The 15,177-nt window shown below is 37.6% G+C and overlaps 1 protein-coding gene across 1 annotated transcript in view; it reads left to right on the top strand.

Moving 5' to 3' along the window:
- Positions 1–15,177, top strand: part of CWC27 (CWC27 spliceosome associated cyclophilin) — a 118,448-nt gene that overhangs the window by 78,189 nt on the left and 25,082 nt on the right. Inside the window, exon 11 of the mRNA XM_084278966.1 lies at positions 4,204–4,301. Within this exon, the coding sequence (XP_084135092.1) occupies positions 4,204–4,301 (98 nt within the window). The remainder of the gene's footprint in view (positions 1–4,203; positions 4,302–15,177) is intronic.

Here is a 15,177-nt window from a genome sequence, read left to right as displayed (position 1 = left end):
GATAAGGCCTTGGTTGAGTTTTTGGTCGCGAAGAATGTGGGCCTGGCAAAGAGTGGGATCAGGACCCTGAATTTCGGGAGAGTGAACTTTAGGCTGTTTAAAGAATTATTGGCCGAGATCTCCTGGGTTGTGGTCCTTAGAGACAGAAGTGTTGAGGAAAGTTGGCTGCTCTTTAAGGATGCCTTTCGGGCAGCTAAAGAGCTCTCTGTCTCTCAGAGTAGGAAAAGGAGCAGAGGAGGCAGGAAACCAGCGTGGCTAGGCAAGGACCTGCTGGTCAAATCGAAGGAAAAGGAGGGTACAAACTGTGGAAACAAGGACGTGTCACCTGGAAGGTATGCAGGGATGCTGTCCAGACTTGCGGAGATGGGATCAGGAAAGGTGCAGATGGAGCTGAACTTGGCGAGGGATGTTGAAAACAACAAGAAGGGATTTTACGGGTACATTGGCCAGAAGAGACAGGCCAAAGAGAGCATACCCCCTTGGTAAATGAGAAAGGAGAATTGGCTTCAACTGATGTGGAGAAGGCTGAAGTACTGAATGAGTTCTTTGCCTCACTCTTCACTGGCAGCCAGGATTCTCATAATTCTCAAATCTCTGAACTTTGCATCCCTGGACGTCTAGGTGGGAACTGGGCGAGTAAATCTTCACAACTGTAAGGGCAGAGCAAGTCCAAGACCGTTTCATGAGACTGAATGTTTACAAGTCTATGGGGCCGGATGAGATGCATCCCAGGGTCCTGAAGGAGCTGCTGATGTGGTTGCCAGTCTGCTCTCCATCATATTTGAAAAGTTGTGGTTGTCAGGCAATGTCCCTGGGGACTGGAAAAAGGGTCACATCACTCCCATTTATAAGAAAGGGAGCAAGGAAGACCTAGGGAACTACATGCTGGTGAGCCTCACCTCTGTGCCTGGGAAGATCCGGGAACAGATCCTCCTGGATGACATGTTGGAGCACATGAGGGATGAGCGAGTGATCCGGGACAGCCAGCACGGCTTCACCAAGGGAAGGTCGTGCCTCACCAATCTGGTGACCTATGATGGAGTGACAGCATCGGTGGATAAAGGGAAGGCAACCAATGTCATCTACCTGGACTTGTGCAAGGCCTTTGACATGGTCCCCCACCACATCCTTATCTCTAAATTGGAGAGATGTAGATTTGACAGGTGGACCATCCAGTGGATAAGAAACTGGTTGAAAGGATGCAGACAAAGGGTGGTGGTCAATGGCCCTATGTCCAGGTGGAGGCTGGTGACAAGCGGTGTCCCTCAGGGATAAGTTCTCTTTAAGATCTTTATCAATGACATTGATGATAGAATTGAGTGCACCCTCAGCAAGTTGGAGGATGACACCAAGCTGAGTGATGCAGTTGACACAACAGAAGGAAAGTAAGCTATCCAGAGGGATCTTAACAGGCTGGAAAGGTGGGCCTGGGTGAACCTAATGAGGTTCAACACAACAAAGAGTAAGGTCTTGCACTTGGGCTGGAGGAATTCCAGACATATTTACAGACTGGGAGAAGAGCTCCTTGAGAGTAGCCCTGCTGAGAAGGACCTGGGTGTCATGGTGAATAAGCAACTTAACATGAGCCAGCAGTGTGCTCTTGCAGCTCGCAAGGCCAATGGTATCCTGGGCTCCATCAGAAGAGGGGTGGCCAGCAGGGACAGGGAGGTGATTGTCCCTCTCTGCTCTGCCCTTGTGAGGCCCCATCTAGAGTACTGTATCCAGAGCTGGGGCCCCCAATACAAGAAAGATATAGGAATGTTGGAGAGGGTTCAGAGGAGGCCTCGGGCTGGAGCACTTGCCCTATGAAGTGAGGCTGAGGGAGCTGGGCTTGTTCAGCCAAGAGAAGAGAAGGCTGCGGTGGGACCTCACTGCAGCCTTTCAGTACCTGAAGGGAACATACAAACAGGGGAGGAATCAACTTTTTAAAAGGGTAGATAATGGCAGGACAAGGAGGAATGGATTGAAGCTAAAGGAAGGAAGGTTTAGATTAGATATTCTGGGGAAGTTCTTTACAGAGAGAGGGGTGAGGTGCTGGAATGGCTGCCGAGAGAGCTGATGGATACCCCGTCCCTGGAGGTGTTCAAGGCCAGGTTGGATGGGGCCCTGGGCAACCTTGTGTAGATCCAGGCCCGGAGGTTGGTGTCCCTGTCTGTGGCAGGGGTGTTGGAACTCTATGATCCTTGGGATCCCTTCCAACCCAGACCATTCTATGATTCTGCTCAACCCCATGAATTTGATTTTTTGCTGTTTCCAGAAAGTCAGTTATTTCTTGTACTATTCTATTAGATTTGTGAGTATATCCTGGCTTTCCTATCAGTCAGTTCTTGTGATGACTTCTGTAGTATGCAACCTTTTTGGATCACCTTTCTCATCAGCATAATTTAGTAAAGTAAGGCTAGGAATAAATAAAAATTAAGAAGAGTGGAGTCTATAAGGAGCCAAGTATCAAAGTCTTTAATTGACTTAGTAGTGATCATAGCTGCCACTTGATGGAACATCTTAGAATTATGCTCTCTAGGAATTAATATCTGTATTCTGTGCAAAAACCTGTTTCCATTGGGGGGTGAAAAAAAAGGGTTGGGTGGAGGGACTGAATCTTCATCACTACCTAGTTGGTTCTCCATTTTTTACTGCAATTTAAGATAACTAAGAGAAGGAGTGAGTGTGTGACTCTTACAGGAAAACTGTGCATGCTAGGCTCTCTAACTTGTAAGTGACATTTTTAACCCCTTGCTGTGATGCTGTCACTACACTCTGGCACTTTAAATATTTTCAACATACAACTTCTGTTGACATGTATGTTGTTTCTGCTGTACAATTTCTCTACACAAATGTTGCAGTATACTAGGTTAGTGTTCTTAATGCAGCTTTCTTACTGTATTGTCCCGAAGTTGTATAAAAGCAATGGTGTTACTGGGCTTAAAAATATTTCTTTATACTTTCCCATGGATTTCTTCTCAGGTTGGAGTCTTGTATTAATCTGTTAATCTGCTTTAGCTAGTTTCTCCCATGCTTAAATTAAGACCTAGTGCTGTAGTTCATTGTTTGAATACCTTTCCAATGTCAGTCATCTTCTTCTAGTGCTTTTCACAAGTACTGTTTTTGTGCTTACATAAATATGAAAGGAAGTTCAAAAGAAGTCATCACCACACAATTACGACTTCTTTTTAAGTCTTTGCTTAAAAAAGACTGTTGTGTTGTGAATAATGATACTGCAGATAAGAATTGTGGGACATAAAACAGCTGCAGGGAGATGCTTGCATGCCACACGCCTTCACTGCAGCAATTTCTGCTATTCATTGATTTTATTTTATTTTTTCAAGTGGGAATAATACCAGAAAAACTTGAAGCACTTATTAGTTCTTTCCCACTGGTAACCATAAGGCTAGCTCAAATAGGCATGAGCTGAAATTCAAGAAGTTTCATTTAAACATACAAAATAGCTTTTTTGTATTGAATGAAATCTAGCAGTGATTGCCTGGAGAGATTGAGGAGTCTCCATCTTTAGATATTCAGAAACTGACTGGCCCGGCTTTGAGCAGGGAAGCTAGGCAGGCTGATTTTTAGATGTCCCTTCCAGCAAGTGGTTCTATAAGGACAGATATTTCATTTGATATTGGCAGGATGACTTGCAGATTTTTGTTTCTTTTTTCTAGTGTTACCACCTTATTATTGCTCTATAAAATTTGTAAAATGAAATTAATCTTCATATGTAGTAGTTTGTGCGTACTTACTTAACATGTCTTTGTCACTTAACAGCTATATTGATCATCCATCTAAGAAATCCAGGATGTTAAGATTTATTACTTCAGTAAATGGAATTGTGTAACACATGTAGTACTTACTTGGCAGTGACTCTCTTTCAAATTCATTTTGCATGGTTCTCATGGTTAAATATTAGAATGCTAAATTAAAAATAAAAATGGGCATTCTTTGTTTTATTACTCATGTCCTTAACTTATTTCTAATGGGGTCTTAAAGAATGTAACAGATTACTTATTTTAGTTGTGTCTGCTAATGAAAATACAAAGTTTTTTAGGTTTTAATTGATTTTTAAGCCACGTTCCTAGCATAAGTGAGTCAGGACATTCCCTTTGTTTATGTCAGAGATTTACTGCCCATTAGCTTTGATTCTGTTTCTCCTGAGTGGCTTTACATTCCCAGAAGATTAAATTCTTGTAAATATTTTTCTCTGTGCAGTGAGGAGCTACGGAAAGAAGCACGACAGCTGAAACGTGAATTGCTGGAAGCAAAGCAGAAAAAAGAAGAAAGAGTTTTAAAACCCAAAGAAAAGGAAGGTAAGAGTATATTATAGAAGGTATTGTGTAGATCTCTAGTTAATATTCCAGTTTTACTTTGTTTTGTTGGGGGGGTTGTTACATGTGGATAAATGCTTTCTGTAAAATGGTAGAAATGTAGCTCCTGGAGTGGATTCTTGGTCTAGTTCTCAATGCCCTAAGAAATGTGGAAGATAATACAAAATTAATCAAAAAGATTTCTAGATGACACACAATTTAGAAGAGTAGTTGTGGAAAGTATAGCGTTTTCAGAAAAACACATGGAGTCTCAACAGGTGAGCTTGATCAGCAATCAGTTTGCTGTCTTGAACTTCTTGTATATGAAATCTGGAACCAAATTTTGCAAAATGATGGCTCTCAAAAAGTTTTAGGAATCTTGCTCAATCACTGGATGGCTATAAGCTCTCATTGATAATATAACCAATGCTATCACTGGCTTTGTAAAAACAAAGCAGCTAGTGTAGAAAAGGTAAAGAATAGTCCTAATGTACATACATGATATAGTGCCTGGTATGGTAATTGTAATACTATCACTTAAACGTTGTCCCTTTTCTTGTGCCAGTTAAGACTTACTGAGCGGTACTTTGAGTAAGTCTACCTTTACAGTGATAGACTGAAGCAATACTCTTGTACTCGTCATTAGTACTATGGCAGAGTTTTAAAGGATACCTTTTATTGAAGGAAAGGGACCCTATACACCAGAGTGGTTGTCGTTTTTTACCACAGGTAGTAGATAAACCTGTTTAAAATCTGTAGGTAGCAGCTAATGGCTTTCCTTTTTGTGATTACTGTCAGAGCACGAGAAGGCATCTGTTCTAGTACCTGTTGAGAAAGTTATATGGCAGGGAAGAACATACTCAACAAGTTCTTGGAGTACCTTATCTAACATCTTCTATCATCTAAGACAAAATTAAAAATACATTAAATAAAGGATAAACTGATTAATGAAAATACTGTAAGAAGATATGAATGACCAAGAGGAAAGTTGGTTGTCTTTGACAAAATAAAGAGGAAATAAGCTTGAATGCTTCTGTCTTAGCATAGCAGTCAACTTTGATCATACAGTTACATGTGATAAGTGACACTGAAGGAAGTTTTCAAGTACAAAACAAGCAACTAGGGACTACTTGGATAAATTAGGTGTGCTAAATAATTTTAACTTGATGGCATTAACTGAAGCATATTAGGAAGTTCACAAAAGCAATCCCAGAGATATTTAACTTCAACGGAACATGAACAAAATGCTTTAAGAGAGTTGTTTGTAGTGAAACTAGAAAGCAGGATTCCTGGGAATCTGTTTATTGGTAATCTGGAAAAAAATATCAGATTACCATTATTAAATTTGCAGACTAAAATAAAACATGTTAAGGGAAAGAATAAAGAAAAAAAAAAGCAAAGAAAAATGCAAACTGAAGTGGTAACATTTAATTTTCATATGCAGTTGTTAAAGTGAAGTCTTGGGTGGCTCACTCTCTTTCTGTCTACTAGCCCATGTTGGAACTTATACTGATTGAGTTTAAATTGGAAGAGAAGTGTTCCTTCTTTTCTTTGATAGGATGCTTTTGTGCTGAGTTGGTAGATTGAGTCTGTTCACAGAATTTAAAAGCCAGGTCAAGGAGAACAAGATATGTTTACCTTGGGAGAAAATATTATGGTAAGTGGCTGCGTATCGATCACAAATTACGAGTTGCACAAAACACAAGGTGTTAGGTAGCACTTAGGCAGCTTAAAATCTAGGGAACATAAATAGAAAGCTGAGACCAAGTGGATAGTGCCATGTTACTGAAAACAACTAGATTGTACTGTAAAATGTATAAATTGGACTGTTGCATGCAAAACAGACTCATTTTCTATTCAGCTTGAGGAGGTCTTCAGCCTGAATCTTTTGTCCAGTTTTGGCAATTGCAGTAGAAAAAAGTATATGGGGCATTTTACAGGAGCACAGAGGAGAGCAACAAAGATGATTGATGATCTGGAAAGCTTAAGATTTGAAGACTGTAATAATTCACACTGTTTACAGAAGAGATTATTGGTGATCATTAACATGTCTCCATTAAACAAGAGATAATACGCTTCAATTTCAGCTAAAGAGATTTAGGGAAAATAGTGGGGAAAACTTCCTAAAGATAAGTCTTGGAATAGATGGTCTACAAAATGGATTTTTCAGTAGCAGGCCAAACAGATACTTCTTAGGACTGATGTAGAAAAGGTTGATCCTGCCTTTTTGGAGGAATGCGTTTAGATGTTCTGTTTTTCAAGATTCTGTGAAGCACACTTACTCAACAGAAAGGTAAGATGTGACCTGGAAGGAGGCTTGGATGAGGAGGAGAAACTATGCATCTCATTAATTGTGATAATAGTTACTATAAGTGGTGTATTTACATCAATATAGTAGTTAAAATAGCATTTACATCAATATAGTAGTTACTATAGCATTACTGTAAGTGGTGTATTTACATCAAGTGGTTAAAAAAAAGGCTTGGTTATAGGTCTGTCAAAATAATTCAATGAGGCAGTAGTTTCTTAACATCTTGCTTTCTCTTCAAATAACTTCTTCTTGTCTAGTGAGTTATTTTGTTTATACTCTGAAAAGAAAAGGTCAATGGCCTAATGCTGTTCTTCTTTTTGAGGAAGTGTCGCACAAAGAACCATATGATCACAGGAGGTTAAAAATTTTCTGGTGGCAAAGAATCCATTACAAAAATCCACACCCATAGAATAGATGTGAAAAGCTCAGTATACATAACTGATACTGTCTCAAAGGAGAGGAAATTCTTCCTACATTTAGCTAGAATAGGCATGTAGTGATTAAAGGTGATGACTGAAAGGTATATGGAAGGTTTAGTACACAACTGGCATATAGTTTGGATAATAAAGGATTCTAGATTAAATAGGAGAACAGCTTTAATAATGAGATGGATTTACGGTGCCGGACATTTAAAAGTGATCAAAACACCATTTTGAAATATCAGAATTTACTGAGCATGACCACATGGTCTTTTCATTAGACATGTAATTAAAAATACATTAATGGTCCTCTGTCTAGCCATGGATGCATATTAACACTAGTAGCATAAAATAACCATAAGGTTGCCCTAAGCAGCCTGTTTTTTGACACAACAGTTCTATAAAACCAGTAAAACAAATTAAAAAGTGTTGATCATTGAGGGCAGCTGGCTAAACAAAATACGTTGTGTGTATAGGAACCAATAGGGGACCACTGGTGAAGTACATCAAAGGAATTCCAACCACTTCAGCCAGTCAGTCACTTTTGTCAGGGCATATAACATGGGGAACAAACAAAAGGAGTTAGACACATGCAGGCATCTGCAGCGCTGTGATCTCACTGGCATCATGGAGATGTGGTTGGATGGCCTCTGTAACTGGAGTGTTGAAATGAAAGTATACAGGCTCTTTTGGAAGGACAGGCAGGGGAGACAAAGTGGCAATGTGGCTCTCTGTGTCAGTGATAGTCTGGAGTGCATAGACCTCAATCTTGGATTGGATGAGGAGCCCACCAGGAGTTTATGGGTCAGGATTAAAAGGACCACAGGGTCAGCAGGCTCTGTCATGGGGGTCTGCTGCAAGCCACCTGAGCAGGAAGGCAGAGCAGATGAGGCCCTCCATAGACAGATGGGAGCAGCCTCACATTCACAAGCCCTGGTCCTCATTGGGGACTTCAACCACCACAGTATCTGTTGGAGGGACAACACAGCAGGGCACAAGCAATCCAGAAAGCTCTGGACTGCATGGATGACCATGTCGTCTTGCAAGTGATGGAGAAGGCAATGAGGAGAGGTGCCATGCTGAACCTTGTTCTCTCCAAGAAGGAGGGGTTGGTAGAGGTTGTGAAGTTCAAGAGCAGCCCTGGCTGCCATAACCATGAAATTAAGGTGGAGTTCAGGATCCTCAGGGCAGTGAGGAGAGCACATAGCAAGCTCACTCTCCTAGGCTTCAGCCTCTGGCCTTTTCAGGGACCTTCTAGGTAGAGTAACCATGGGACAAAGCCCTGGAGAGAAGAGGAGCCCAAGAAGCTGCTTACTATTGAAGCATTTACCTCCTCCAATCTTTCTGATTAGTTGCTGCTACTTATATAAATTTTGTTAGTAGGAAGTTAAAACCAGTGAATTTTTCCTTCTGGATTATTCTACCCACTGTTTTTTTGTAAATCATTCTCCAGATGCATTTTTACAAGCCTATCAATTTGTTGTCATTTGATTTGTACAAAATTTTGCATCTGTATGGAAAGTACAAGTACAGTTGTATGATAGGTATGCTTCTGGTAAAGGATGAAAGAACTTGCAGACTTCAAAAAAATGGGGAAAATTGAAATTTTAATCAGAATTTTAAATAAAAGGTTACATCTACATTAGTGTTTTACCACAGACCAGATGTGCACATTTGGATGAAGCCATGCTGGAAGATGCATTCCAGGAGCGCACCTGATGAGCAACAACTGTGTAAAATAGAACAGCTCCCAAAATACATCATGAACATATCAGAGCCTCAGGATAACGCTTGTTCTCCTATTTCACAGTATTGCATAGTCAGAGTTTTCCTGGGGGTTTTTTTGTGAATTTCAGCCTTATGACTAGAGTTAACCTAAAGACCACAAGAGATCCAAAGCTAACTGACTACATTTTTTAAATGTTTGAGTCTGTTTGCGCTTACGATAAAGCTTTTATTTTCATCATGATTTATATGGAGCTAAAATGAGTTTTCTGAACTTTCCCTTTTTCATTCTAGCCAAACGCTCATATTTTTTTTCTAAAGTCTGCTGGAACATTTCAGTTCTGAAACATCAGCTTTGAGGAAGATACAGATGAAAATCGATAATATATGTTAGGAAGGTTAAGTAGCAGTTTGTGACTGCTAGCCTAGTAATACTGTCTTGTATTGGTGTTGGAATAATTTAAGAAGCATCGCTTAATTGAGTAAAAGCCTCTAAACTTCCTTACTAACATTAACTGTGGAAACATTTATAAAGAATTGTAAATTTTTATAGAATTAGCATGGTGTTACCTCTTAAACTTCATTTCAGTCTCGTAATATCTCCTCACTATATTATACTTTATGGTTACTGTGTTACCAAAATTGAAATAGGACTGAGTATTTTCACTGGATCTTATGACATCCTATTAAATGCTAGATTCTAGTACAGTTAGGACTAGGTTAGGGGAAGGAAATAAATTGAGTCATGTTGGGATGTTAAAAGGTTATTTCTTTACTATTAAGGAAAAATATTTTTACACACAAACTCAAAGAAAATGAGAAAGCCACAGTAGTGAAAGATACTTCAGCTTTGTACTAGAAAACAAACTGAACATGAATTTACAGTGTGATATGGCTGTGACTGTGTGGTGGTCGCTGCAAAGGCATTAATTCTAAAAGCATAGTCATTTTATTGCATTCAGTTCCAAATATTTTACCACCAAAAAAGACATTGAAGAATTATATTTTAAAATGGACCAAGAAAACCCCCAAGGCTAGAAGATAACTAGGTAAACTGATTTATTAGATAATTGACAGTATATTTAATTTACGTAGGGAGTGGGATGGAAGGGTGGAATCTTAAGTATTTAAACATGGTAAGGGAAAGGAGTGAAGGGTAACTCTACTGTGAAGCAGCCATTTACAACTGAAGAATAACAGAAGAGACATTAGAAATGCATTAGTTTGAATATAATGAAATCTTAACAGCAGTAAAACAATGTTGTTACTAAGAAAGTCATTTTGCCCTAAAGTTAAAGCATTTCATTTGGTTCACATTTTTTGTTTATTGGCTGGAATTTTCAACAGCGCAGTAGAGACAGTCTCCTAAATATCTAACAGTTTACCTCTTCCGCAGCATTTTAGATATAAGAAATTGCATATATTTAAAACAGACTACTGTCAGGAAATGAATGGGCAATTACTAGGAGATTTTTTTCATTGTTCTCTGCCTATTCTCTAGAGGAATGTGGGATGGAGAGCAAGTTATGTTTTGCTGTATCAAGTATGTCGATGCAGACACTGTAGACACACAGCATCTGCCTATGCTCTAAGATGGCTACATTAGGACAAATAACTCTTTTAGAGGCTATGTAAGTGCATTAATAAGCTGCATCTTAGACAAAACTTGCAACTGTAGCTGGAGAAATCCACTGAACATCACAAAACTGTGAAAATAAGGCTTAAGTCATACTGGACTTTTTGCAGGAACAGAGCTAATTCTGTGAGGACACTAAAGAACAGTGGCAGCACAACACATCTATTTTGCATCCACTGGCAGATCTTTATTAGTGCTGGTATCACATTTAGTATCCCTACTTTAAATTGTTTATGTTATGCATTATACCTTCCTAATTTTTCTCTGTATTCAGAGAGTAATTAAGGAAGATTGGGGGCTGAAAATGTAAGTGTTTACATTGTTTTAAGAGGACAGAGAAAAAACCCGAATTCCCTCCCTACATGTTTGATTATAACCAGCCTTCCAATTTATGAATAAGATTGTTGACTATGCCAGACTGCTGTCAAGACCTTACTTTAAATAAGATGTTTTTCTTTTATGTGACATTTGCTGTAGTGATGCCAGAAATTACATCAAACACTATAATTTGAGCGCTGAATTACTTCAGCATTTTAAAGTACTTAATCAAATATTTGAAAAATATACACTTTTCAAAGTTCTGTAGTGTAAACCTGTGAATGTGCTTCAATGAAATTTGCTTTAGACAAATACCATCTGCCCAGTTGTTTAACTATAGGTTGGTTTTAAATAGTAGTAGTATTTAAGAAGTAGTATTCTAGTTTTTTCTTGTTAGAACTTTTTTTGTAAAATGTCTGATAGTCTGTGGATGATGAAATTTGTCAGAAATGAGAAAACAGAAAAGCTGCAGCCCTCTTCTAGCAGAGAAACCTAACAACTAATGTGAAAACCAACAGTCAAGTGTAAGAATTCTACGAAGGCATAAAATATTTTCTGGTTTGTTTTTAGTTGTGGCATGGGAATCAAATTAATAAAGTGTTTAGAAAACTCAATCTAGCAAGGATGCCTATTTAATACTGTGTTTTATTTCTTTTTTTGCTATTACGTTTGGGTAATGTCAGGGGCACTTAAAGATTTAAGTCCTGTCTTAACACAGGAAGATGCATTCTTGAAATCTGAGACTGATGGAATTGTGCAGCCTTGAGAACGTCATGAAAACAACTAATTCCAAATTGTAGTGATTTGGGAAATATACAGCAGAAATACATAAAAGTATGAAGGTTTTGCAGTATATACAATACACCTGCATTGTATCAACATATGCATTGTGAAATGTGTCACTTTTTAAAGCCTTTGTTTTCTTCCACTATTTAATTTTTTTCTCATTTAATCTCATAAAATAATACCCACTGTTCCTTTTCAGTCTCTTCCCTGCTAAACAGAAAATTTTTCCTCTTCTCTGTCTGCAAAAGAAAAGAAGACAAAAACCTCACCATAATCCAGCTTTGTTCAGCATTGGGTTTTTTGTACTAATCTTAAGCATGTGCCCAAAATCAACTGACATTAGAAAATTAACAATGGTTTAGATTTGGACTGTATGCCTAAAAGCTACTTAAGCTCAGAAGAGATTCAATAGAAGCTCCCACTGTTGCATACTGAAGTTTACACTGGTTTACAAATCAGTAGGCACTGCTCTTCCAAAGAAATGTTCTAAAGCTGTAGCAATTACTTCGAAGATTGTATTATTTGAGTTGTCTAAATGAAGTAGTAAGTTTGTTCTAGAACTATTTGCCTGCAGCAGACTGAAAATCCACTAATCAGTCTGTCCCTGGAAGCACATTCTGTAAGCAAATCTATTCATTTACTCACAATTAGTAAATATTTCCTGGCTCTCACCTAGATTGTAAGCGTACAGTGACTCTTCAGAAATTTAGGCAGGGTAGAGCTATAGTAACAGTAACTGAATAGTAGCTGAAGGTACAAAGTAAACAATGAGTAGAATTAGTCCTCAACAAAAATACACTGGAGACTGTTAAAAAATTTTTCAAGGATAACATTATTTCATATTTTCATAGACATAGTATTAAATGCCGGAAGATTTTTTTACTGGATTCTCGAGTTTTATCTGTCTTAGAACTTAATTGTAAAAAGTGGCTTTGTGTTCTCCTTGTGTCACTTCTGACAGGAATTCTATCCATGAAATATTATGGCATATCAGAATTTCTTTTGTGTTTCATAAGGGTTTTGTTTGGTTTGGAACAAAAATAGTTTTTCTTTTCAAGATTTGAATCTCATTAAGATTTGTAAAATCAGTACTGCAAAGAATGCAGTGTAAACTGAATATTGATGAACAGCTGAAAGCAGAATGCCCTGCACAAATACAGTAATGTGTTTTAGGGCTCTTATTGTAATGCACAAAAACATTCAGTCATAACTTCTTTCATTTCAACCAAGTTGTCATCCAGGGTTTTTTAAATTTTGTTTTGCTTTCCCCTTCAATATTTAGTCTAGATAAACCATGCAGCAACTAGAAATGTCTGTATAGTAGGTGTACTATCATATGAGATGTATCTGAGTTGCTAAAGACTGCATTTGAGATACTGACAAAATTTAATGGGTCCATCCAAAAGATACATAAACCCTGCTAAATAAACTGGGATGCCTTTTAATACAGGTACGCTTTACTTGATATTTTACTTGGTTTAGCATGAACTCATGATTATATGTGCAAACTGCGTTAGAAAAGCTAATGTGATTGCTTTGTTGATGTTCAGCATTTCACGAATGTTCTGTAATGTAAGATACTTAAGTCTGTTTATGTAAAAATCTTCATGCTACCTATACCTCATCAAAGAAAAAAAACTAAAATTCTTTCATTGTTCCTTGTCAACCCTATAGGCTCTTTCTTTTTTATGGTGACATTAAGTCTTCAGAAACAGCATGTATTTCTTGTTTGTGTCATGATTTAAAATGTTTCTACCCTTCTGAAGATCAGTGTGTTTCTGGTAATGCTTTCAGCAACAAAACTTTTTTTTCCATCAAATGTTTTATACACAGCTCTATTATCTCTTTCATAAAAAGGAAGCAAAATCTCCGGATTTTCTACAGAATCTACCTCCTTTATTTCAAGGACAGTCATTACAATATTTTTCAAGACTGATACAAATAACAAAATGATAAAATAACAAAGTTCATACTGTGGAAAATTGTATGCATACCGTCAGAAATACGTTTGTCTGATTGTACCTTACCTGTGCCATAATTGGTATACATTCTTAATCCAAAGTTAGCCCATCTGCAATACTAGAAATAAAGCCCAGTCTTTAAGGGCAATGTGAATGTTGTCTTAAGCAGTGATTACACTTCTGATCTCCACAAGTCAGCAGGCCTAGAACTTATACTTCTTGACAAATACTTTTTCTCATGAAGTGTAAGATAAAATTCAGCTGCAGTTTCTGAAACAGCATGTTTGATACTTCTTTGGAGTGTTTATTATGCTGTTATATTTACCAAGTGCTTCAGGAAGTGACCTTAATACTACTTTATCAAGATTTCTTTTATTCTCCACTTCCTATTTAGGGATTGATCCAAAACCAGACTGCCATTCAGTTCAGTTCAGCCCCCTTGGATCAAGTTCTCATGTCTTTGTTATACTTCTGCGATTTTGTAGTTAAAAACTGACATCATTTGACCTGTTCCTAATTTAAGTGAGAGCAAAATAAACCCTTTCATATTTTTTTAAAATCAATCTCTTCCTTTCTTGTTTAAAGACTTCTGAATCTCTTCCTTAGTTTCAGGCTATCATTGGAAACCATGTCCCAAAAACAAAGTTTTAGGTTAGATTACACCATCAGGCTGGCATCTGTTACTCCTTAAAGGAATATTTCCAGATAGAAGAATCTATCTGAAAGAAAATAAATTGCTTAAATGCTAAAGTTTTTGTCACAGTAAGATGAAGGATCTCTTGGCAGTAACTCTAACTGAGGTAAATAGGAATGTACTTACAAATTTTGTTAAAAGTAGGCTGAAGTGTGTATTCAGTAAGGAATTTTCTTTCTTTTTTCCCTGACAGTATGTACACAGCAACCTGTTCAAATGAAGGACAAAAATAATCTTTCTTTGTCTCATGCTATTTACACCTTTTGATAAGTGCTTCTGGAACATGCAAATGTGCAAGTCCCCCCTAGCATCTTCTGCATCCTGCAATACTTAAATAAGGCACTTAATTGTTATTTCACTGCTGTACATTCATGTCATGTTTTGTTCATTTTTGTCTGAATAAATCCTCTTAGATTAAGGAGATTGCAGCTTAAATATTTTTATAGCAATGTAATTATCCTTACACTTTCCAGCAAGCTGGACCTAAGTTTCTCAATTTTTATATGAAGGCCAAGCCCATCATGCAGTGCTGTGGTTCCTCTTTTTTTCCAACTCTACTGCAGTAGATTTGGAGGAGTCTGGGATGCTGACTTGGAGATATGAAGTAGTAGGGAGCAATCCATTTTTACATTTTAAAAGGGGTTTTACATTTTTAGAAGGGTTCTTTCAACCAACAAATCTCTCTTCCATATGTTTTCTTTTGATTGCTTATTACCTGACTTTATTCATACAGACAAGAAATAATCTTTTCAAAGAATTGCTACTTATCAAGATTGGTTATTTTATTAGTTTTTAGAAACAGTTGCTGTGGTCTTGAAATTATTGTTTGGAGTTTTAAAAGTTTTTAAATTTCAGTAGAAACCTATTGATGTAGGGGCTCTTGAAAATCCTTCCTGTTGTATTACTTGCTTTTAATGTGGAGTAATAGGTTGTAAGACCTCATGGAGAAATATAAGCATGTCTTTAAGTCATTTTAATGAAAGGTGCAGAAATATGATGCATAGAAGTGCGTAACTGTTTTGGTTGACT

This window comes from Gallinula chloropus (genome assembly GCF_964237585.1).
Source record: "Gallinula chloropus genome assembly, chromosome: Z".
Classification (NCBI taxonomy): Eukaryota; Metazoa; Chordata; class Aves; order Gruiformes; family Rallidae; genus Gallinula; species Gallinula chloropus.
This window is presented reverse-complemented; position numbering and strand designations above follow the sequence as displayed.